Here is a 23,304-nt window from a genome sequence, read left to right on the forward strand (position 1 = left end):
GCTGGAAACACGTTCACGCACAACAACGCTGTCGCAAACGTCGCCCACCATGCCCGCCGCAGGCACCGCTCCGTTCGCCACCTTTCTCATCATCGGCCGTAAGTCAACGTGCCCTACGCTCTACCAATTCCCCATCTAACATATCCTCCAGCAACCTGCTTCTTCCTCGGCGTCCTCTTCGCCTACTTCCCCTACGACTACAACGTCCTCTGGTCCACACCCCCCGTCCTCGAAGCCGGCATAAACCCCCGCACCGCCTTCTTCGTCCTCCAAGAAAACCACCTAAAATTCATCCACGCCTCCCCACCCCTCATCTCACGCATCCTCCACATCGTAATCGGCACCGGTCTCCTCGGCTTCCTCATCAAACTCTTCAAACCCACCGAAGCGAACCTCCTCTTCGATGGCGCTTCTCTGGTTCTCTACATGTGCGGCATCACAGTCTACATTGCCAATATCGTGAAAGGATTAAGGACTGTGACGGCCGGGGCGTATGGGACGAAGGCGTTGGATACTGAGGCGGGGGAGACGATTGTGGATAAGGCGTTGGAGAATCGGGAGGGGGAGTATATTGGACGGGAAGATAGTTTGAGGGTTATGGCGGCTAGTAATACGATTTTGGCGCTGGTTTTGGTGGGGGTGCTTGTGTTGCAGGCGGGGCAGTGGTATGCGCAGAGGAAGGAGCAGGAGGAGATGGCTTTGATGGATGCGAAGAGGGATGAGAAGAGGGCGGAGAAGGCGAAGGGAGAGGGAAAGAAGCAGAAGTAGGTGGGGTTGGGATGTTGGGGATGGGGGAATGATGTGTATAGTACAGTATGAAAAGGCATTGGAAACGCTGTCCTGTTATAGGATGCGATGTTGAATGATAGATGATGCAAAGCGCGAGCAGGCGCCCAGTAGACCCAGGAGGTTCGTGCATGTTGAGTGCGGATATGAAAGTGTGTCCAATGCGTTCATACAACTACTCTATTCTCATATCTCCCCGTCACCCTGCCCCGGCAGACACTGCCATCTCTCTCCCACTTTCTCCCCAGCTCCGATCGCGTTACATCGCGCACTCCATTCGATATTATAAGTATACTTATGCTTTTTACGATACCACACCATATTCTGCACAGCGCCATCATTGCCTGCGGATGCCTCTTTGCCACTCGACACCTTTCCGCCCGTAACACGATGATGATGGAAAAGCTGAGGAACAGGAGCGACACAACGGTGCGCTTTGCCGACGCAGTCGATATGTAGTGCTGTGTCGAAACTGTCTGCTTTATCGTTTCTGATTTTCTGTACGAGCCGTGCGGCATGAGACTTTGTGATTGCGTATGCGTAAGTTGAGAGTGGTGCCACGTTGAAGATGAGCTGCTGGGGTTCTGGGGGGTTGGATGCGGCCATTTGTTCGTAGTAGTTGTTGAATTGTGTTTTGAGGCGACTCCAGGGGAGTGCGTGAGGATCGTGATATTTGTAGATCTCGGTGCCGTCGATGAACGACATGCCGAAGTGGCCGGGCCAGAAGATGTCCCATTCGTGATGGCGGTATGGATGTAGGGCTTCCTGTTCTGGGTCTCGAAATTCGGGAGCTCCGCCGGCGCGATCCCAGAAGGCTTTCGAGACGAGTTCCATTTGAGCTCGTATGTCGAGTCCGAAGTCTACATCGTCTTCGAGGACGAGGACTGTCTCATAAGGTGCTTGAGCGATCGTGTCGAGGAGAGCCAAATGGTTGACGAGAGCACGCGAACGACCATACCCTTCCACGACTTGGCCGCTGACTTGGCTAAGCAGTCCCTCATGTGAGACTTGTCGTTGGATTGGTATAGTAATCCGAAGTCCAACCAATCTTGCCGCTTTGCGCAGACCTTGTACCCGCCATGACGAGGCATCTTCCGTCAGGACATAGATCGCCCCAAAACCCAATGTGTCGTTCCCCGCGCCTGGCCCAGTGACGGATTTCGATGCCAACCCATTCCGTAAGTTGAAGAAGAGGTCGTTTCCAGCAGAAAGGTATGCTGTTCCGAGGACTATGCACACGGCAACAAGTGCGAGCTTCCATGATCGCAATGTCGGCTTCACAAGCATTGTGGCAGTCTTGGAGTAAGTTGCAAGGCATTAACCCGTCGCAGGTGAGATGTAGTGGACGACATGCTGAAGTCGATGTGCTGTGCCACGAACATGTCAATCAAGTCAATCAATAAGGCGAATGTTTGCCGCGACCCACTCTTGTGTATTCACCAATATAGTCCGCTACTGTCTTGCATGAAGTGATGCTATTGGCTGTTTCATCTTCGTGCATGTGCTTAGCGGGTCAATGGCGGAGAAGGCGCCGGCGCCTAATGGGGCACAGCTGCCAGGTTCACTTGTACGAGCATTATGCCCGAGCGCTTCGATTAGTAGTAGCTCGTCTTCTACTTACAGGCTATGGGAGTGATCGCGACCTCAGACATTGTTTCGCCTGGCACATAGAGCAATTCTCGATGCGAACAGGTGTTCATGATCACAGAAGTTTTGGCAGATTCAGGTCGATGTCTTTTTCTTTCCAATTCATTGGAGGGGCATTCTAGAATTCGTGACCTGACATAGTTTCCTGATCTGGGGCGAGCGGATCGTAGACAGTGCTCGTCGTCCGAAATATCTCTCCCACCACAGACACACACAGCCCTTTCTGATGCAGAGTGTGCTCGGGATGACGCGGTATCTTGGATCGTAAATGTCACTGATACTGTTCCATTCGTTGTTGCGCATTTGCTCTCAAGGCATTGACTCCGTTGACCCATCGACAGTGTTTCTGACATTGCATGTGGGTCTTCATTGCCTCTCCGCTTCGTTTCATAGCCTCTCCCGGAACGAGCATTCTCCTTCTTCGCTTCATATCGTTCGTGTCTTCGTGAACCCTTCTTCCCGGCCTTGAGGAGTGAATTCGGGACCCCGCAAGCCCTTCCACTCGTATCCTTACAGCTCCAATCGCTGCGGTACGGGGTCATCTAAAGGTCTTGATGATCGAGCAAGGTGTCATGACAAATTGCATGCACAGTGTGCGAGGTGAGCGCGACGTTGCATTGCGGCAGGGGGAAACCCATGACCGCGGTGGCAAAATATTACTCATGTTGTAAACATCGTTGGAGTAGCGCCCAGACCATCATGAATTCAAGGCTGCTGCATTTGTAGGCGCTGCCTCTCGCTTTCGTACTTCTGTGCTGAAGCTCGTGCTATATCCTCGGTGAGCTGAGGGCACAATCACGAGGAACATAACGTTTCAGGACTTACACATGAACGATGGGCCGGTGTACGACATCATCGAGCTCAAGAACGGGCAGAGAAGTCACCATAGGTTCTGATGGTACCAAGTCCTCATATTGAACAGAATCGTGTTGGTCGATGGCCGGGATTCGCGATTGTTCGTTCTCGATTGTGTTCACTTGGGGTACCACCCGTATCTGGGGCACATCGTTCTTTGTACTCCGGTCCTCCGGGATCGATGCTGGTAGTGCTCCTGCTTGACAGAGAGCTGCAAATGCTAGGATGGCTACCTGGAATAGCCAAGAGCAGATCATGGTTTGTTGTTTCCAGGAACAATGTCGCTCAAAGGTAGTCCTTTGTGATGCAGAATCTTGTCCGAGGTGACCAAGCGGCTGAAGAGGTCTTGTTCAGGTCGGTCTTGGAATCAGTCCACGCGGCCAGAGAGCGTCTTGAATCAGCAGGCGACGCGGCTTTCGGCAGTAATGAAGGAGAAAATAGACTTTGACTCGAAATGAACGCGACAGTAGCGAGAGAGGATGCAAAGGAAATCCTACATTCTCGCAATAATGGCGAAGAAGGAGCCTTCTTGAGGAGTGTATACTTTGAACCATGGTGCCGTCGTAGGCGCGCGATCTGATGTTGCTTTCCGCTTGCCGCTCGTCGATGGGGTGAGCGAGTGGAGCCAGTATCACGGTGCTTGCCAAATGTGGCCCGCGTGTCGCCAGAAAAAGAGCGCAAGACTGGCGCGGCGTCTAACAGCCGAGCGGTTCCAGGCCCTACGGAACCTCAGTGCCGTGTGCCAATGCCTGGCTCCGTATCAGTGTTCGTGTCTCAGAGGAGTCTGACGACACAACACGAGCGCGTATCGCTGCGAGTGCATCGTGGGGGAGAACAGCAGAAGTGCAGCTGCGATCGTGTCGTATCAACCCTCCTGGACCAGGCAACCCAGGAACACTTTCACAAGCTCGGTGGTCGGTGTCTCGGCGCATCTCTGCCCCGGTCCGACTGCGACACGCGAGTCATGCAGGAATTGTTGCTTTGGAGCTCGAAGACGTCGCAACACTGAGATCACTACCCCGACTGAACAAAGTCGCGCGCTGTCACAAGTTCGTGGAAGTATGGATGTTGACGTGCCACCACCACCGCCGAGTGACTTGCCTCCTCCACCTCCTCCGCCTAGCGATCCGCTGCCACCTCCGCCACCACCGCCGCCCGTGTCTGAGAAAAGTGCCGGAGCTGCAGCTGCAAATGGCGCAAGTGCAGTCGTCGCGCCTGTGAAGATGCAGAAGATCGCGAGCGCACAGCCGTTGAGTGTGGAAGAGTTGCTCGCTCGTAAGAAAGCCCAGGATGCGGCCGCCGCGAAGCCAAAGTTCCTGTCGAAGAAGGAACGAGAGCGGTTAGCGAAAGAGAAAGAGGCTCGCGAAGCAGCTCTTTCAAAATCAGCCAACGGGAGCTCCAAACAGGATGCCTCTCGTGAAGTTGCGAATGTGCCTACAGGACCTAGGGGCAATGCGCCCAGAGGTCCAGCGTCGATGCGATCCAGTGTTGATTTGGCCAACAAAGGCTACGATATTAAGCCGCCTCCGCCTCCTAAGGATGTAGCGGTCTCGAAAGGCAAGGACAAATCTGTTAACAAGGCAATTGACGAGACCACGAAAGTCGCAGAACTGAACAAACAGCGATACATGGGAGCAGACACCAACACATCGACCTTTTCGGCATCGAAGAAGCGAAAGCGGACCACCGAGAAGAAATTCAATTTCGAATGGAACGCGGAAGAAGATACCTCTCCTGACTACAATCCTATCTACGCTACACGAACGGAAAACAACTTCTTCGGGCGTGGAAGATTAGGTGGCTTCGCAGACGATGCTACTGATGCACAAGCTCGTGCATACGCTCTGGCGATCGCGGAGCGTGACCCAGAGGCAGGAAAGCAACGAGCCGCACAAATACTGGAAATGGAGCGCAGGAAGCGTGAAGAAGGAGGACGAAATGGTATCGATAAGCACTGGAGCGAGAAGAAGCTCGAACACATGCGTGAACGAGACTGGCGTATCTTCAAGGAAGATTTCAATATTTCTACTAAGGGAGGCTCTATCCCAAATCCTATGAGGAGTTGGAGCGAGTCAGACTTACCGAAACGCCTTCTCGATATTGTGGACCAAGTTGGCTACAAGGACCCTTCACCTATTCAGAGAGCGGCAATACCCATCGCCATGCAATCGAGAGATCTTATCGGTGTCGCTGTCACAGGTTCTGGCAAAACCGCAGCTTTCTTATTGCCTTTGCTCACCTATATTTCGGAACTTCCAGCACTGGACGAAATGACCAAGAATGATGGGCCCTATGCTATCATTCTGGCTCCCACGCGTGAACTGGCACAACAAATCGAGATTGAGGCGAAGAAGTTCGCTACGCCTCTCGGGTTCACGTGTGTCTCTCTTGTCGGTGGGCACTCGATCGAAGAGCAGAGCTACAACATGCGCGACGGTGCCGAAATTATCATTGCCACCCCTGGACGTTTGGTCGACTGCATCGAGCGACGGGTCCTTGTGCTATCGCAATGCTGTTACATCATCATGGATGAAGCTGATCGCATGATCGATCTCGGATTCGAAGAGCCAGTGAATAAGATTCTCGATGCTCTGCCGGTCTCGAACGAAAAGCCAGATACAGAAGAAGCAGAAGATGCCTCTGCAATGGCCAGACACGTCGGCCTATCGAAATACAGACAGACGATGATGTACACAGCAACAATGCCCGCAGCCGTCGAACGAATAGCACGCAAATACCTCCGACGCCCAGCACAGGTAACCATCGGCAACGTCGGCGAAGCTGTCGATTCTGTCGAGCAACGAGTCGAATTCGTCCAAGGCGAAGACAAGCGTAAGAAGCGCCTCGCCGACATCCTCAACAGCAACGAATTCGCTCCACCAATCATCGTCTTCGTCAACGTCAAACGCAACTGCGATAACGTCGCCCGAGACATCCAAAAAATGGGCTACACCTGCGTCACCCTCCACGGCTCCAAAACCCAGGATCAAAGAGAAGCAGCCCTCAAATCCCTCCGCGACGGCCAAACAGAAATCCTCGTCGCCACCGATCTCGCAGGAAGAGGTATCGACGTGCCCGACGTCTCTCTCGTTGTCAACTTCAACATGGCGACCAATATCGAAAGTTATACGCACAGAATTGGTCGTACGGGACGAGCGGGCAAGACGGGTACGGCGATTACGTTCTTGGGTGGAGAGGATCATGATGTGTTGTATGATTTGAAACAAATGATAAGCAAGAGTTCGATTTCGAGGTTGCCGGATGAGTTGAGGAGGCATGAGGCTGCGCAGAGTAAGGTTGATCGGAAAGGGAAAGGAAAAGGGAATGCGGAGGAGAGTAGTGGGTTTGGTGGGAAAGGTGGTTGGGGAAAGTAGATGCCAGTACGATGGTGTACAATATAGAAATTTGGATGAATGAGAGATGTCCGGCAGCCAATTGTAGCTTTGAAGGTACTTTAGTAAAGACTTTGAAGACGGCTTCGCCAGACGTCGCAGTGGATGCGTTCTGTCTGGGCGATGTACATGCATCTGAATGCTGACCAGTTTGCCAGTGCAAGGCTACTTTGATTGAAGCAACAAGACATCCAATCAAGACCCTTGCATAGAGTCTTTGCGCTAGTTGATGTTTGTCTTGGCACTAGGTCTCAGAGTGAACGGCGAAAGGCACAGGGGTGTCAAAGATTAGTCAGCACCTTTCATGGTGACAGTTCTCCTAACCTGAAATGCGTGAAGGCGGGTGGAAAGCACTGGGAAGTGAAGGATGAATGAATGTCCAATCAGAGCCCTTGCATGAATTCTTTGCGCTAGCTGATGTTTACCTTGGCACAGACTGAACGGTGGAAGGCACAGGGGAGCGAAAGATTAGTCAGCGTGATTTGCCCTGTCCCTTCATCATCAAGTCAAGGTCTGGTGGTGTTGACGGAACAGCCTCTCTTGATGAATGATGATATGTACTACGCTATAATGTGTCGAGGCTCCAGGAATTTTTCAATCGTTGTCATCGTCTCCGTATATATACAGTCTATTCACACATTTTGTTAAAGTGGAGACTCAGAACATCGTACACCTGCATTTCATCTTTCATCCTCCTTTTGCTCTCACGAAGCCGCAACAGCAGCCATCCCATCCTTCGTCCCTTCACCTTCCATTACCGGATCCTCAATCTCCTCTTGTCCCTTCATCCCTAACTCCTCCACCTTCCACTCCGCACCACTTTGGCTCAGGAACTTCTTTCCCTCCTTATTCCCCAAAACAGCCACACTCGCCCCCTTCTCAATCTGTTCACCCAACTTCTCCGCCGCAGTTTTCACGTCCTGTGGCGTGACATCCAACAACCATTCTCGTCTCTGCTGTTCCATTTCATATGTAATACCGTTCAAGAATCTCGTCATGCCTTCTTGCGAAACACTGGTTGGCGCGTCGAGTTTTTGGAAGACGGAGAGTTTGGCTTCTTGCATATCGCGCTCGGTCCAGGTTTGTCTGGCGGCCCAGGATAATGCGGAGTGGTATATCGAGAGGGTGTTGTCTGGATTGGGGTCGCGGTAGGAGTACATGCCGAAGGTTCCAGTGAGGCCCGATGATGTTGCGCCTCCGCCGTATGCGCCTCCCTTCTCGCGGATCTCGGCGTGGAGGTGGCGGTGTGTGAGGAGTTGGGAGAGGATGGCAATTGGGGCTGTAAATTGGGAGGTGTAGGGTCCAGTAGGAACGGTGAGGGCCGAGTAGGAGACTTGGTAAGGCAAGTTGAAGAGGGTGTTGCGGTGAGAGGAGAACGAGTTTGGAGTCGCAATAGTGGTAGAAGGAGAGGCAAGATTGGTCTTGGTCACGTTGCCCAGCCAGGAGTTCAATGCGGACTCGTTCGCAGACGCGGCGTCGGTGCCGCATGTAAGGGCTGCTCGCAAATTGCCTTCGCGGATGCTCTGCACGGCAAGGTATTGAATTGCCTTAAGCTTGTTGATGAGCTCTGTCATGGCTTCTGGATTCTCTTCCGCTGCCGCAAGGCTAGTGATGAGCTTGACCTGCGTGATGCCGCCAATCTGCTCTGAGATCTTGCCCGCGGGAGAGACGCCTGCCGTGGCATACCGCATAGCGTACATGTGGCCGCTAGCAGCAATGCCATCGACAGCTCCGCTTGCACCCATTTGCAGTAATTGACGAATCATCTTGTGCGCATTCGGCGAGTCAAAGTCAGTTTCCAGCAAGATTGTCTGGATCAAGTCGTACATGGCCGGAACATTGTAGTCAAAAGCCCGTCCGCCGATCGAGAAGCCCTCCTCAACCTTCTGGGTGTCGTGAGGCGACGTGCTGGAGAAGTGACCGAAGCTGATGCCACCAGTCTTCAGCTTCATCTCATCTTCAAGCTGACCCATGGACTTTGTCTTCGTGCCAATGCGCATGAGACTGTCGCAAAAGAGCGGTACGAGCATCCGAAGGTCCTCGGGCAAGTCTTTCAGCAGGGCGATTGCGCGAAAGTATGTGAGCCCATTAGTTGAAGCTTGGTGCCATTGCACTTCAACACCATTGTCGACTGTGTTGTCTTTGAACGTGATCTCCTTGTCCACGCGAGGAATATCGGAGACCTTCAAGGATGGCAGAGAGTCAACAGATTCCGTATGTCCAGCGTCTTGCTCCTTGATGAGGTCCAATTCACGCTCACGCAGCTGCTTATGCGCTTCCTCTTCACTCGGATAGCTTTCGATGGCTTCCTTGATCTTCGTCTGTAGCCGCGATGCCTCCTCCGCGGCAATATCTGCAGAATAAGTTGTGCTAGGCTCCATCGTAAATGTCAGTGTTCTGTTGTTGAGCAGATATTTCCGAAGCAAATCCTCCAGGTAACCCCCTTTGGCGTAGTTGGCCTTGAAAGCATCAACCAGCTTGTTGTACTGCAGTGACTCGAAAGGATCTACGCCGTTGAACCAACCTGGGTTGAGTCGGGAAATGATGCCCATGCCGAATGCTGCCTTCTTGTGCTTGAGACCAAGTTCGAGCTGATGCAGGATTCCGTCCACCTTTTGCTTTTCCAGCCCTTTCGCGATGCTCTCCTCAATTGTTTGATAGATGACATCCTTGATCTTGGGCAGATTCTCCTCGGAAACACCGTTGAGACCAATCGAGAAGATGGACTTGCGCCCCAGTGGCATGTATCCCGTGTTCATGGAGAAGTCAGTACCGAGACCAGATTCGATCAAGTTTTGGTACAGTGGCGAGCCATAGCCATCCATGAGCAGGTTCGTTGCGATTTGCAATCCGAAAGACTCTGTTTGATCGGTCCTGTCGGCTGCTATCCAGCTGATAGAGGTTTTGAACTGCGCATCTGGAGGAGTCAAAGGATCCACAGGGCCCTTGACAGTGACGGACTGAGGACTCTCGATGACAATCGGTGCCTTGATGTCGGTGTCCACTGCTCTCTGATTGAAGTGTGACAATTGCTCGCCCAAGAATTGCAAATGCTCTTCTATGGGTTGGTCTCCATATGTCAAGATCTTGCTGTTGCTCGGGTGATAGTGCTCCTCATGGAAAGTCTTTAACCCCTCGTAAGTCAACTCGGTCATTTTTTGCGGATCTCCTCCACTGTTGTTGATTGCCGGCATGATGTGCTCCATGAACCGCGAGTAGAAAAGATATGTCGCATCTGACATCTGGCCCTTCATCTCGTTGTACACAACACCCTTGAACACGAGATCGCTCCCTTTGCTGTCCGTGACTGGCTCCTTCGGGTTCTCTGGCCCGACTCTCCAACCCTCTTGCAAGAAGTCTGTTCTCTTCAACAGCGGATGCAATGTAGCATCCAAGTATACACCCATTAAATTCTTGTAGTCCTGTCTATTAGTGGTAGCAAAAGGGTAGTAGGTGTAGCTGGAACTGGTCATGGCATTCATGAAATTTTGCAGGGAACGAGGAAGCATCTTGAAGAAAGGATCGCGAACAGGATACCTACCACTGTATCAGCCTACAATATCTCATCTCTTGCCACTGCACTGCACCTACTTCTCCGACCCGCAGAGAGTGACATGTTCGAGGATGTGCGGGACACCAGTGGCGTCGGGCGGATTGGTCTTGAAGCCAATGCTGAAGACATTGTTGGTGTCGTCTCGTGCGATGTGCAGATAGTCGGCGCCCGTCTTGTCGTGGGTGAAGTGCAGGGCCGCTAGCTCCAGCTCGGGCACATTTTCAGCGCGTTGGAGCGTGAAGCCATGCAGTCGGTCTCCCGGCTTGGGATACTGCTGCAGGTCGGTGACGGAGGCGTAGGTGCGGTGCAGTCGCAGGCGGTGGTATGGAGCAACGATGCGCGGCGATCGCGCGGTGCTGCGCAACGTGCTCAACATGAGGGAGAGGATGCGGTGGTGGTGATGGAGGATGACGGAGGCGAAGGCGTCGTCCGTTTATGCATCTGCAGGTCGAAGTCCGCTGGCCGCGTGATTGGGCCGTCGGCGGGAGAGTGCTCGTCGACGACTATGCTGCTTTTGCACGCACTGCAGACTGGACCGGGGAGAACAACGACGTTGCGCAACGGATCCCGCGTGCAATCTGCGACACCCTCTCCTACACGCCATCTTGCCGTCGAGCTCCACCGCTGCCGCCGTCTTCTCCGCTGCTTCACGTCCCGGAGCGGCAGCAGCAGCTTCGAGCAACTCCCTGCTCCAACTCCTCGCGCTCATCATCGACGCACATACCCGCCTGGCATCGAACCCCCGCCGTGCGCCCTGCGAATCGACACGTCGCGCTCCATGCACTAGGACCCCCTCTACCCATTGCACTGGGAGCGGAACCACGGCGCTGAGGCGGCGCTGATGCAGCTTACCGACCAAACGCAATCTCTGCCGTTCCGCCGCTCGACCACCCCGGCGGCGAATGGCTAGCAACCTGCACACGGCGCAAATCCTCGCGCAGAAGAAGAAGACCGACAAGTACGAAGCTGCCAGGACCGGTGCCCGGAATTCCCAGGCCCAGCAGATCGAGACATACACCAAAGGCGAACGCTTTATCAAGTACCAGGAATCGGTCATGAATGCCGTCGCCCAACAGCAACACCAAGCCCAGCCCTCCGCGCAATCCTCCCACCGGGTCTCCCCCTCTATCTCCTACGACTCTCCGCGCGATGCACCCGCATCCGATGCATCGCCTGTCGCTCCTCCTCCGCCACCTGCTGCGGCACCCGCTCCAGCAAAGCCCAAGAATAAAGGGAAGAAGGGGAGTGTCAGTTCCACAAACCCTTCGGATGCCCACGCCGCACTGTTGTCCAAAATATCCCAGCTAGAGTCCACAACCGCAGAGGATGCACATCAAAATGCCGAAATAGAGGCCGAGGTGAAGAAGGCGAATCGCGATCTGTCGCAACTGCTGAACACCATGGAGCCGCATCATAGCAAGATGGACATTCTGCAGAAAAAGTATAGCGACCTGCTAGCCGAGATGAAGAGGACCGAAAGGGAGCACGTCAAAGCGAAGAAGCGTGGAGATCAATTGCAGAAGGAGAAAGAGGAGGTCAGCAAAGAGCGGACGCGGGAGAGAGGGCTGAAGGAGAAATTGGAGAAACTCAGTCGCGAATTGACGCGCGAGAACAAGAAACTCAAGGACGACTATCGCGAGCTGAAAGAGAATGCGGCAAATCGAAACGAAGAATTGCACCAGAAGTTGGAAAACATGGTCATTGATGTGGATGAGGTGGTATCTCAAAAACGCTCCCCCGAACGGCAGACCGCCGAATTGGAACAGGATAAGTTGTTTCGGGAGAAATTTACGTCCTTTCTACACCAATACGAGCTGCGGGAGCTGCACTTCCAGTCGTTACTTCGGGTGAAGGAACTGGAAGTGCAGTATCAAATAGCGCGGCACGACCAGCTGAAGAAGGCGCAAGAGAGCGAATTGAGCAAAAGCCATCAACTGACCCGCCAAGTGAGCACCTTCAGCCAGACGGAAAATGAATTGCGAGGCCAATTGAACGTCTACGTGGAGAAGTTCAAGCAGGTATGTCAAGACTTCTACCAGCATCAACACGCAAAAGTGCGTTCTCGCTCCCCCTTTGCAATGTCTAGCTTCGCTGCTACATGACTCGCTGAGGACAGTTTTGGTCGTTGCCTGGTAACTGACTGACCCCAAAGCAGGTAGAAGATACCTTGAACAATTCCAACGACCTCTTTCTCACCTTTCGAAAAGAAATGGAGGAGATGTCGAAAAAGACTAAGCGTCTGGAAAAAGAGAATCTCAACCTTACGCGGAAGCAGGAAGCCACGAATAAGAATATTTTCCAAATGGCCGAAGAGCGCTCGCAATCACAGCAGACGATCGACCGCCTGACTCGCGAAAACGAAAAGCTTAAGAAGCTCTGTCGAGCGATGCAGAGCGGGGGATACGGCAACGCGCAGCAAATGGCGCAGCAAGCTCACGCGGCTCAAGGTGCGGACCATTTCGACGATGGGCTAGAAGGGGAAACGGAGAGCGAGTACGAAGACGACGAGGAGTACGACGACGACGAAGGCGAATACGACGACGACACGGAAGAAGAACCCATGGATGAGCACACGCGAGTGTATGGACCTCCGCCGCCTCCCCCACCACAGACGGAAGTCGTAAAGCCGAATGGACAAATCCATCGAGTTACTGAGGCCGAGCAGCGCGCGATGATGGCCCCTGCGCATCGTGCGGCACTGGAAGCGCAAGCTGTACAAGTTAATGGCAACGGCCAAAGACATTGATTGATCGATCGGCAATAAAACAACAAAGGATCTCGCTGTACAATATTCGCATGCGCAACTCTCTGCGAGAGCTTGTTTTGTCTTTTTCCCCTGCAGGCCCGATTTTGCGGACCTCACCATGTACAGCACATTTCCAAATCTGATCAAACCGATGCTCGATGGAAGCATTTGAACAGCGCCTTCTTTCCGACTCGATCGAGTAATCCCTGCGCAGTCAAGGCATGTTGGTGCCAGTTTCATACGTTCCCTTTCCTTCTTTTCTCCTCTCTTTTCCAATACGTATACATACAACCGCGCTGCAGAACAGATTACACGCCCACTGCCCTCTTTCTCGAGACCTTCTACGGCAGTGAGGTCACTTTATCAAGCGCAGAATAATGGCTTGCATCGAACCCCTTTGGCTACGGCTTTTGGTGGTTTGGGCAAGCAATTTCAAACACTTCAGATCTTATCAGACCCGCTTGATTTTCCCTTGAGGTCAATGGGCGGCGGACTAAATTTCTGAGGACATGCATGATTTCTATTGGGAAAAGGTCAGCTTCGCGGATCTTTGCGAGCAGCAGTTGAAGACCTGACCGAGTGTTATTAGACAAGCGTTAGCTCTGCTGCCCAATACCCTCGTACTGAGGCTCCACCACTGGTTCCATCCATTTCCACTTCGTAATACCATTTTTGACATCCGGCGTCGTACTTGGAGCTTTTGATGGTGCCCATACCGCCGCTCGCAGCTCCCACTCTGGTTCCCACCACCAGAGCCGAGCTGTTCCCAGTCCGAGGAGGCAGTTTCCTTTTGCTTGTGGCGACAGCTGAATGGTCGCCGATCGCCTGTGCGTGGGGCCCTGTGCGTCGTGGACCCATTTCGTACTGAAACAATTGATACGGGGTTGTGAGGATGAAGGCCTTTGAGCTGGAGCTCTAGGTGGTTGTGGATCTTTAAATCACTGCGAAGGAGCTCTCTTTCAGCTGAGCCAGCGCATCATAACGCCACGATGCATGTCAACTAAGCGATGGGTAACACAGCATATGCCACGGATTCTAGGAGCACAGCCCCCCGTTGGATTGCGGCCTCTCGGGCTCACGACTAATTTCACCGGACTATCTCGATTGAACGAGCGTACAGGTGTCTCATCGTATTACCATTAACCTTACACGATGTCAGTGCCACCTACGAATCAGGTCTATCAAGGCTACGCAGCACTGTCCCGTTACATAAGCGGAGTCGATGGTCTCCATGTCTTCCATCGTTTTGGCGAATTGCACACTCGAAATCTGCTATATCTACAAGACGAACTACGAGACCTCGAAGAAACATTGCACGGTCGTGATTTGCAACCTGATATTGAGCACGGCAGTCGCAGATCTGATGGAGATGCTGATCGAAGACGCTTGATGCTTCTCATTAAGACAAAGCTCAAAGAATACGGTAAGCACCAAGTATCAACTCCGACTGGACTCGCGGAATGTCCGTGAACCATCAACACGACTCGAGAATCCGGAGATCGTATTGTGTAACCACTTCTTAATCTTTGTGTGTCTAGACGACTGCCTCCTTGCTTACGCTGCGATTCGAAAACTTGAACGTCCTAAGAAGCGCCATTTGGAGACTTTGAGAGCTTTCTTCGAAGGTCAACAACCCCTTGTCGAATCAGAGATGCCTCTTCTCGAGGATCATGATCCAGAACTCCTCTCGCTGAAAGTTATGGAAAACGACCAATGTCCCCCGTGGATAACAGAGAAGCTTGTATTGGGGGATTGGGCTCCAGGTACACGCGACCCAGTGAGTTCAAATCTAATATCTATCCTGATATCCATGCCAGAAGCGCTCCGTGGAAGTTTTTGCTCGTGACCTCTTGCATAGCACGATGTTTCAGATACAACAGCATTCATTATTTCTTCTGTTTGTCTTTTCCTTGCTGTCCGATTCCTGCCGTTCAACTCGCACACTTTGTCGATTCAAGCCCAAGCAAAGCTTTCGAGCTCTATAAGGGTCAAGCAAGAAACCACGAGCCAGCATTCATACTAACAGTTCGTGAACCATCCAAAATAGGACGAAGAAGCCCGGTTCAAAAAACTTCAGATCGACCTCGAGGGTGTGCAGATGAAATTCGTCCACCCGTCCCGAACCCGCTCTCTCATCCGCCTCCTCATCACCGTGATTGGAAGTCTGTACATCATTGTGCCGGTTCTATTGCTTTACTTTCTTCGAGCTCGAGTGGCGAAATTGGTAGTGGTGGTCGTCGCGCTGGTCTTGTTTGCGGGTGTGATGGCTGCAATGACAACGGCGAAGAATTGGGAGGTTTTGGCGGCGAGCGTAGCGTAAGTTCTCTTTTTCCTGTACTCGCGTCCATGGTTTGTGCTTCTTCGCACCCATTTCTTGTTGAGTGTAGTGCCTTTCTGGTTTCATGTGGGTCATGAGCTGTTGCTGAAGCTAATGAGGGTTTGTGATGTGTCAGGTATTCGGCTGTATTGGTAGTGTTCATGGGGAGTGATTTTGGGTATTTGAACGCCGAGTAGCGACAAGAGGTGCGAAAAAGAACTGCCAGCAGGGGAGAATATCCAGAAATGTTATTCCGACCTCCGACTTCCCTCAGATTGCTGTGCTGGGCGTGACTGTAGCGATTGTACCCTTTTGCCCGATATGCTCTGCTGTGCCACGCGTACCGTTTGGTACAGGTGAGCCTGACGCTGTCGTCCACGGCGTTTGTTCCCATGGTTCGTGGTCCGGAGATTGGTAACCTGAGTCTTCTTCAGCGAATCCTCGTCCGATCGTCCCTTCCGCGCGACCACGTTTCTCCAGTTTCGCGATCGTGATTATTACTGGAATTGTAAGACACCCAGTCACTAGACTCGCGATGTAGCCCTTTTTATAATTTGGTGCATCAGTCACCGGGAAGAAGATCAGAGGCCACCAGGTGACGAAGGCGAAATCGAAGCTGTTCATGAAACCTGTTGTGATTGCTCGGAGTTGGAGATCGTGGCCGGTCAAATCGGCCATCCATGAATACCAAAGAGCTTGAGGGGCGTAGGTGGTTCCAAGGAGGTAGAAGGCGAAGAAATACACGCCGTCCGATGATGGGTTAGAGACCAAGATCGCACTACAGATGATAAATGTGAAGCCGATGGCCAGCGAGCACTGCCATCGAGACCGAAGTTTGTCGCTGATGTAGCAATATGCGAAGGTCGCGACGATCCCGGTTGCGTGCACGATGGTCGGATAGTTGTTTTGCTGCACCAAGGAGTAGCCGCGGCTCTTCATCCACAACGGTATGACATTGTTGCCAATCGCCTGTACCACCAGAGAGTAGAGCATGAAGACCAGTGGCAGAAGGTAGAACTGCCAGCTCAGCAGCACTCTCCTCAGCACACTCCAATCCCACTCCGTCCTTCCCACCTCGCCTAGCCTCTTGGCAGCAAGGTCCTTCTCCTCCTCCGTTAAATACCTCGCCGCCTTGTGCTCCGGCAAATCCGGTATCGCAAACCACCCAAAGACTGCAAAAGGAATCGTCATGGCAGCAACCACCACGAAAATCAACCTCCAAGCCGGCAGACCCTCTCCTTCTCTCCCTTCCAGTGACTTGATCAACCCGGCCTGAATCCAACCTCCCGCCATTTGCCCCAGATTGCCAAAGCCACAGAATACCGCCGCTCGCGCACCAAGTTCTGATTGCTTGTACCAGGATCCGTAAATGAAATGCGCTCCAACATACGCGATGGCCGAGAAAGCGCCTTCAAAGGCATTGAGGACGAAAACTTGCCAGACCTTTTCCACGCGGAAGGTGACGAGGGTGAGTACACTCCAGATCGTGTTCGCGGCAACAAAAACGTAGCGCGGCTTGAGAATTGTGAGGAGGGATGTGGAAGGAATTTGAAAGATGGCGTAGGTGATGAGGTAAATTGTCGTCATATAGTTGTAGTCTTTGCCCTATGTTAGAGTAAGAAGACTATCAGAAGGTTTGATTCTTAGTGGTTCAATAACCCGGTTCGTGTTCCGCTTACCTGGAAATTCAGGTCTTCTTTCATGCCGCTGATGTAGGCTGTGCTGTAGCTGGATCTGTTGATGCCGAAGAGGAACCAGATTATGGAGAAGTATAAGAGGAGTGTAAAGTCGAGCTTGATCAAAAGGGAGCGTTCGGTGCTGGGAGGGCCCCATAGTCTTGCTATCGCAGCAGGCATGATCTGGCTTGAATTCGATATCCTGTTTGGATGGCTTTTGACAAGATCATCATCTTGGTCGTTTTCTTCGATCGGAGTTCCATTTTGCTGTAGGAGTGGAGAGCGTTCTGACGCCATCTCAATGCTTCGTTGCACAATGTGCGCTCCTCTGAATGGAGGTCGTGAAGATGCAGCGTGGTGGCTTCACGGAGCTAGGATTGGTTTCTTCGTTGGCCGCGACCCATCAGGATCCCGATATCACGCCTATCTCACAGATGAGCTCTGCTCGTTCACCTTGCGCAGATTGAGTCCTCTCGTCTTATCATGTTCGTTGCGTTATCGAGGAAGACGATGGCGCGAAGTGTAGTCGACGGAGTGCGGTCCGCTCCTGCCGAGGCCTACTTTCTTGGCAACGAGAAACATTGCCTTGGTGTTGCTTCGTCGCATCGTTACTTCACCTGCCATGAACATTCTTTCCATATCCAAAGGAGTGCCCGACTCACATTGAGACACGAGTAGCGAGTCTGGAAACGTCAGACTCTCAATGCCCAAAACTCTCAAGACGGTCAGAAGCTTGGAACCCGGAGTCACCAATAGCTTACCAACACGAGATGCTAGCAGTGCAGTCCGAAGCAGCTGTCATATGCCGCATAGCTAAGGCCTCCCACCGGACTGGCACGCAGATGGATGTACAAAGGCTGCATAGCGCGGCCCAGCTCCCAGAACCCTAGGGCTGCGGCAGTCAGCTTACAATTGAAGGCTGAATGCGATGCAAGGACAGGCCTAGCAATACGATCAGTAAAATACAGGATTCGTGCAATCTCTGACGCTCCAGGAGTCCAAGTCCTGGTACGGCTGCTGTTCTGGACCGAGTCAAGCCCGTGTTCAGCCAACCTTGCGGTACGAGTAACACCCTAATTGCCTCATCGCAAACTCTATGTCAGTGTGGAGTGCAATTCGAAAACTTCTCCAATGCGACGTCAATCAGGCCCGCTTGGAAAAGGACCAAAATATTCTGATAGTTGCGCCGGAGTACTGACGATGATGTAGGTGGAGCTGATGAACACGAAAAGTATGTGCAAGTAAGCATAAAGTAGGTATTAATAGGTGCTCAGCTCCACTTTTAGCGTGGCGGGAATCTGCGCTAGGCCAGTCCGTCCGGTGGCCATCGTATGCTTCGACATTGCTTCACCTGAAGACCCTGGCTGGTTCACTAGCGAGATCTAAAGCATCTGACGATGGAGTACAAGAGCTGCTGTTGCCCGGTTGTTGGGGTCACTTTTGTCAGCCATACCCTTGCTCCTCATCACAATGCCTCTCACCTCAAGAGCTCTCATTGCTCTGGCCGCACTACTCAACATTGCTTCCGCAAGACCGATTGAGGAGAGCCTCGAGTCTCGACAAAATGCCGAATGGGATGTCATCATCGTTGGCGCTGGTCCAGGAGGAATCGTTACAGCGGATCGCATGAGCGAGGCCGGCAAGCGGACACTTCTCCTCGAGCAGGGCGGAGGTTCCTACTATAGCACCGGTGGAAGAGAGCGACCAGAATGGTTGTCGAACACAGAACTCTCCCGCGTGGACGTGCCAGGTCTATACAGCTCCATCTTCAGCGGCGACTCGAAGTTACTGTGCGGCGACAAGCAGAATGGTGGATTTGGAGGGTGTACCATTGGCGGCTCGAGCGCTATCAACGCAGAACTGTTCATCCACCCGCCGGCATCAGACTTCGACACTTACTACCCTGAGCAATGGAAGTCGAAAGACATGAAGAGCGCGATCGAGAAGGTCAAGGCCAAGCAGCCTTACACCAACACACCTTCTGCTGATGGTAAACGATACATGCAGTCTGGTTACGATGCAAGTCAGAATTGGCTGGTCAATGGCGCTGGACTCAAGAACGTCGCAGTCAACGGCAAGCCAAATGAGAAGGACGGTGTCTTCGGACGAACAAATTACGCTTATGAGCGTGGTCAGCGAAGCGGACCCGCGAAGACATACCTGACATCTGCGCTTGCACGGCCAAACTTCTCCCTGAAATCTGGTGTCCAGGTCAAACGAGTGCAGCGAAACGGTGGAAAGGCAACCGCCGTCGAGGCGACCGAGAACGGAAAGACCACCACCTACCGTCTCTCCCAAAATGGGCGTGTCATCTTGAGTGGCGGATCATTCTTCAGTCCCCAACTGCTTATGATGTCTGGTATTGGCGATCCAGCTTCATTGACAAACCTTACCCAGAACAAATTGCTTGACATGAAGCCTACAGCATGGATCAACAATACGGCTGTTGGCGATAACCTCTACGACAATCCAAATACATTCATCGTCCTCTCGGGGCCAAATGTCCAGTCATACAACTTCAACTACGACTCGCCAATCGCCTCCGACAAGGACCTATACCTTAAATCCCGGAGTGGACCGTACTCAAGTGCTGGCCCGACTGGTCTCCTTTGGGACAAGGTGAAGCAGGCAGATGGCTCCAGCATCGCTGTGCAAGGTACCGTGAACGTTGCAGGATCCTTTGACTACACCGGCAATGACACGATCACCCTCAACGTCTATGCCACATCCGGTGCCAAGTCCAAGAGCAGACTCGTACTCAACGAGAAGGGTCTCCCAGGCATGGCATCAGACTTCCTGTTCAGCAATCCAGCTGATGCTGATGCCGTTGCGACTGTCATCCACAAGATTTTCCAGGCTCTTCCAGCAAGCGGCTTGACATCTCTCAATCTCCCTGCCACCTCATCGAAGGACGAGATTTTGAGATACATCGCTTTTCCCTCGAAGTACACCAAAGGTTACGTCAACCACTGGAGTGGAAGCTGCAAGATCGGCACCTGTGTCGACCAGAACACGAAAGTCAAGGGCATGGAGAATCTGCATGTTGTGGATTCCTCCATTACTGAAGCATTCACCACGAATCCGATGTTCGGAATTGTGGCTGTTGCTGAGCGGGCAAGTGAGTTGATTCTTGCTCTGGACAAGAAGTAGAGCTTTTCGGAAATACCTCTGTCATTATCGACTGAAGCGTTCAAGCGAGCGAGGCATTGCCATTGCATTCCAATTTTGCAAGGAAGAAAGCGATAGAACCTGCACCAGGGAGAAACAAAACACAGCAGGAACAGCATCAAGCCTCAGAACAGAAGACATCATATACATACCAAATTCATTGATTAATCATCACACATTCTCTACCACACTGTCAACCCTTTTCGTCTTCTTAGTTCTCGGTGAACTCGCCATGTCTTGCAACTTCCGCTTCAAAGATTTCTTATTCGTGCCTGCTTCATGCTCACATACCACACATCCTTCCGCGTTCAGCGGCTGCTCGCAACAAGACCACATGAATCCATCTTCGAACTCTGCATCTCTCACATGCTGTTCGCTCAATAGCAGATCTTCATCGAATTCGACGTTCAAATCTGTCCAGAAGTCGTATCGATGGTCGGGCTCTTGAGTTCCTGCCACAGCGCACACTTTAGCATGATGCGATATCTTGAACCACGAGGTAAGTCATTAACTGGATGTCTCCTACACTCCCCAATTGCAGTCACAGTAACATCGAAATCTTTATCGCAATATCTACATGTTTCCCAGCGTTTTCTTTTTGTTCCTGCGACAACCGAAAGCGGAGTGAGCAGTCGTTCGGTGGCGATTTTATGATTTTCATCGCTGATGCGAATGAGATGCGTCAATAGCTTGCGGAGTTGTGGAGAAGGGAAACTGGATATCGCGTCTTCGAGAGAGGAGGGTTTAACTGGGGAAGAAGATAGGATCGATGTCGATGAGGTAGAGGGTGAGGAGTTTTTGAGGCTTTGTGGTGATTTAGGCATTTACAATGAGAAGGACTGCAGTCGAGGAAGTGGCGATGAATGCGGCGGCAGCGCAATGTGCATATTGACTGTCGTCATATAGCCCATGTACAGGAGTGATGTTCGTCTCTCCATGCGATGTACTATTATTGTGAAGCTCTTCTGGGAGAAGAAGTTTATTTTGATGAGCAGTGCTGGGGTTCCTGATCCGGGCACTGTCACGACAGCGCCGACAAGGCTGTGGTGAGAGTACGCAAATCCTCGGTGCTGACTGTCGTCAGCATGCGAAGCAGGTCATTATAATGGCTGTTGGTGACGATCTTCGCCTTCTCTCTGGTCAGTTGAAGTAATGTCTGCCAGCGGAGCGAAGCAAAGCAGGGTAAAAATGCGCTTAAGTGTTGAATCGTTCTGTTCAATCGCTATTTGCGATAACTAGTTCCACGCGCGCAGTGCGCCACTATGATACAACCTCTACCTTCTTCGCGGGCAGGATCATGATATTCATTAAAACTCGTAAGATTCCGTCAACCTCTTAACCGAGGAGACCGCCGAGGAATCCACCCTTTGGTCCACTCTGGCCCTCAGCCTTGAAGCTGGCGCCTGGGAATTGATCGAACAGAGCGCTCTCGAAGTCGACGAGTTGTGGGCAAGCGAGCTTGTCGGAAATGGGTCCGAGCTGCTGAGCAGCCCAGTTGGCGACAGAGCCGATAGCACCGAGAGCTGGGTCGAGAGCGTCTGGAATGCCTTGTTGAGAAGCCTGCAAGAAGAAGCATGCGGCGTTGTTGCCCTCGAGAAGTGATTGGGCGTTGAGAGCGCCACCAGACAGGTCGGTAATATCGACACCAGTGAAGGAGTTGGTGGTGCCAGTGTTACCTCCGAAGCGGACAATACCTGGGTACATGGCGTTGTTTACGAAGACGTCTGCAACGACCTCGGGGATGTTGTACAGAGACGTAGAGGTGCGGCGGTACCAGTTATCTGGGATGCGCTCTTGGCCACGGTTGTGAACGAATGAGCCAGGCTCACCGGTGACGCCGAAAAACTGCTTCAAAACGTCACGGTTGAGTACGCCGTCTGGGTTCTCCGCAGAGCGGTTGCTCATGAAGTTGATGACGAAGTCGTGAGCGGCACTGGTCAGGCTATTAGTACTCGTTCGAAGAGCAGCGTGTGCTTGAGTGTAACTCACGGAGCCACGAGACCAGCGAATGGTGCAGAGAAGTAGTATGGGTTGTTCTGGATGGACCAGCGTGTGACGTAGTCAGACTGGCCAGCTACCATGTCCAACGTGTACTCCTCGCCCAAGCCGTAGAGGCGCTCCCAGCTGCGCATCTGGAAAACGCCGACGTTGCCGCCATTGAGGTAGGCATCACCACGGACAATGGAGGCATCGGACTCGTATTGGTTGTGTGTGCCGGCGATACCGGTGGCACGGCCTGCGTGACAATTAGCAACTGATGGTTTCTAAGATTTTTTTTTATTTCCTTACCCGTAAGCAATGGGACTGTTGGCCTGTATTCCCCACCAATACTCCAGGTGCCGGCGACAGGATCTCCGGCGATTGCTACAGACAAGACTGCCAGGAAGAGGGACAGATCTGGAGACATGCCGAAGGCCTCACCAAGACCGGTGATCGTATCAGCGATGCTCACGATGCCGGAGCGAGGAAGATACCTGGACAGTCACATGATGTTAGACAGCGTAAAGAACGAAGCCCACAGATCAACTTACGCATGGTTGGAAGCAGCGTTTAAACCGGGGCATTGTCCTCGAATTTGGCCTGCAGTTGGTGACTGAAATTCGTGGCCGGATCCGGGACGAGTATCGACGAATTGATCCTCCGCATCAAATACTGCTGCGCCTGCGGGGCTAGTATTTGGTCGTCCAGACAAGAAGAGTGGCTCTCGTGCAGGTGGCTCGGTCGACTGTTGTCGCTTCTCCATGTTGGAAGAAGCCTCCATAGCCCAAGGGTAGGCAGCTGCCATTGGCAGAGCCACGAGCAAAGCCTTACGAGAGTGAACCATGATTGCTGATTGACAGTAGAATTGGAGTGAAGTGGAGATAGTCGAGGAAAGATCTTCGATGGGTGTGTCTTGGAGTGTATACTTATACAAAGATGCTGCTTTGCCACCGGCAATGATGGCCGTGGCAGTAGACGCTACAATGCACTACTCCGATGGCGTTGATTAGTGATTAGGAAAAAGAGCCTTGCTAGTCACGACGACCATTTGTTACAGCGGAAAAGCACAGCGATTGCCGTGGCTGTAGCCTGTAGGAATCTCAAATGACAATTGCCTGCAACCCTATTGCTCGGCGACCATTAGACCAAGACAGTGTAGGGTAACGGTACTGCCGATCATCCTG

General features: G+C 52.4%; 10 protein-coding genes across 10 annotated transcripts; 5 read left to right on the plus strand and 5 right to left on the minus strand.

Annotated features, from left to right (window-relative positions):
* Positions 1-49: 49 nt before the first annotated feature.
* On the plus strand, positions 50-768 carry RHO25_012504 (uncharacterized protein; the record flags this gene model as incomplete). Its single annotated transcript, XM_023603808.2, has 2 exons — positions 50-98; positions 152-768. 2 exons carry the CDS (start codon positions 50-52, stop codon positions 766-768), a joined length of 666 nt encoding a protein of 221 aa, XP_023450428.1.
* Positions 769-972: 204 nt separating this feature from the next.
* RHO25_012505 (uncharacterized protein) lies at positions 973-2,073 on the minus strand (the record flags this gene model as incomplete). The annotated part of the gene is made up of 1 exon (XM_023603809.1): positions 973-2,073. One exon carries the CDS (start codon positions 2,071-2,073, stop codon positions 973-975), a length of 1,101 nt encoding a protein of 366 aa, XP_023450399.1.
* Positions 2,074-4,349: 2,276 nt separating this feature from the next.
* On the plus strand, positions 4,350-6,662 carry PRP28 (mRNA splicing protein prp28; the record flags this gene model as incomplete). Its single annotated transcript, XM_023603811.2, has 1 exon — positions 4,350-6,662. The coding sequence occupies one exon, from the start codon at positions 4,350-4,352 to the stop codon at positions 6,660-6,662; it is 2,313 nt and encodes a 770-aa protein (XP_023450430.1).
* A 722-nt stretch (positions 6,663-7,384) lies between these two features.
* On the minus strand, positions 7,385-10,189 carry RHO25_012507 (uncharacterized protein; the record flags this gene model as incomplete). The annotated part of the gene is made up of 1 exon (XM_065603558.1): positions 7,385-10,189. One exon carries the CDS (start codon positions 10,187-10,189, stop codon positions 7,385-7,387), a length of 2,805 nt encoding a protein of 934 aa, XP_065459630.1.
* A 78-nt stretch (positions 10,190-10,267) lies between these two features.
* CYM1 (Mitochondrial presequence protease) lies at positions 10,268-10,609 on the minus strand (the record flags this gene model as incomplete). The annotated part of the gene is made up of 1 exon (XM_023603812.2): positions 10,268-10,609. The coding sequence occupies one exon, from the start codon at positions 10,607-10,609 to the stop codon at positions 10,268-10,270; it is 342 nt and encodes a 113-aa protein (XP_023450424.2).
* Positions 10,610-11,135: 526 nt separating this feature from the next.
* Positions 11,136-12,979, plus strand: RHO25_012509 (uncharacterized protein; the record flags this gene model as incomplete). The annotated part of the gene is made up of 2 exons (XM_023603813.2): positions 11,136-12,251; positions 12,389-12,979. 2 exons carry the CDS (start codon positions 11,136-11,138, stop codon positions 12,977-12,979), a joined length of 1,707 nt encoding a protein of 568 aa, XP_023450397.1.
* Positions 12,980-14,131: 1,152 nt separating this feature from the next.
* Positions 14,132-14,825, plus strand: RHO25_012510 (uncharacterized protein; the record flags this gene model as incomplete). The annotated part of the gene is made up of 2 exons (XM_065603559.1): positions 14,132-14,402; positions 14,518-14,825. 2 exons carry the CDS (start codon positions 14,132-14,134, stop codon positions 14,823-14,825), a joined length of 579 nt encoding a protein of 192 aa, XP_065459631.1.
* A 741-nt stretch (positions 14,826-15,566) lies between these two features.
* On the minus strand, positions 15,567-17,269 carry RHO25_012511 (uncharacterized protein; the record flags this gene model as incomplete). The annotated part of the gene is made up of 2 exons (XM_023603814.2): positions 15,567-16,901; positions 16,976-17,269. The coding sequence occupies 2 exons, from the start codon at positions 17,267-17,269 to the stop codon at positions 15,567-15,569; spliced, it is 1,629 nt and encodes a 542-aa protein (XP_023450067.1).
* A 1,173-nt stretch (positions 17,270-18,442) lies between these two features.
* RHO25_012512 (uncharacterized protein) lies at positions 18,443-20,122 on the plus strand (the record flags this gene model as incomplete). The annotated part of the gene is made up of 1 exon (XM_023603815.2): positions 18,443-20,122. The coding sequence occupies one exon, from the start codon at positions 18,443-18,445 to the stop codon at positions 20,120-20,122; it is 1,680 nt and encodes a 559-aa protein (XP_023450066.1).
* Positions 20,123-21,475: 1,353 nt separating this feature from the next.
* RHO25_012513 (uncharacterized protein) lies at positions 21,476-22,964 on the minus strand (the record flags this gene model as incomplete). The annotated part of the gene is made up of 4 exons (XM_023603816.1): positions 21,476-22,073; positions 22,130-22,376; positions 22,430-22,614; positions 22,672-22,964. 4 exons carry the CDS (start codon positions 22,962-22,964, stop codon positions 21,476-21,478), a joined length of 1,323 nt encoding a protein of 440 aa, XP_023450069.1.
* Between the last annotated feature and the right edge of the window lie 340 nt (positions 22,965-23,304).

The sequence above is a fragment of the Cercospora beticola genome, chromosome 9, assembly GCF_033473495.1.
Source record: "Cercospora beticola chromosome 9, complete sequence".
Taxonomy (NCBI): domain Eukaryota; kingdom Fungi; phylum Ascomycota; class Dothideomycetes; order Mycosphaerellales; family Mycosphaerellaceae; genus Cercospora; species Cercospora beticola.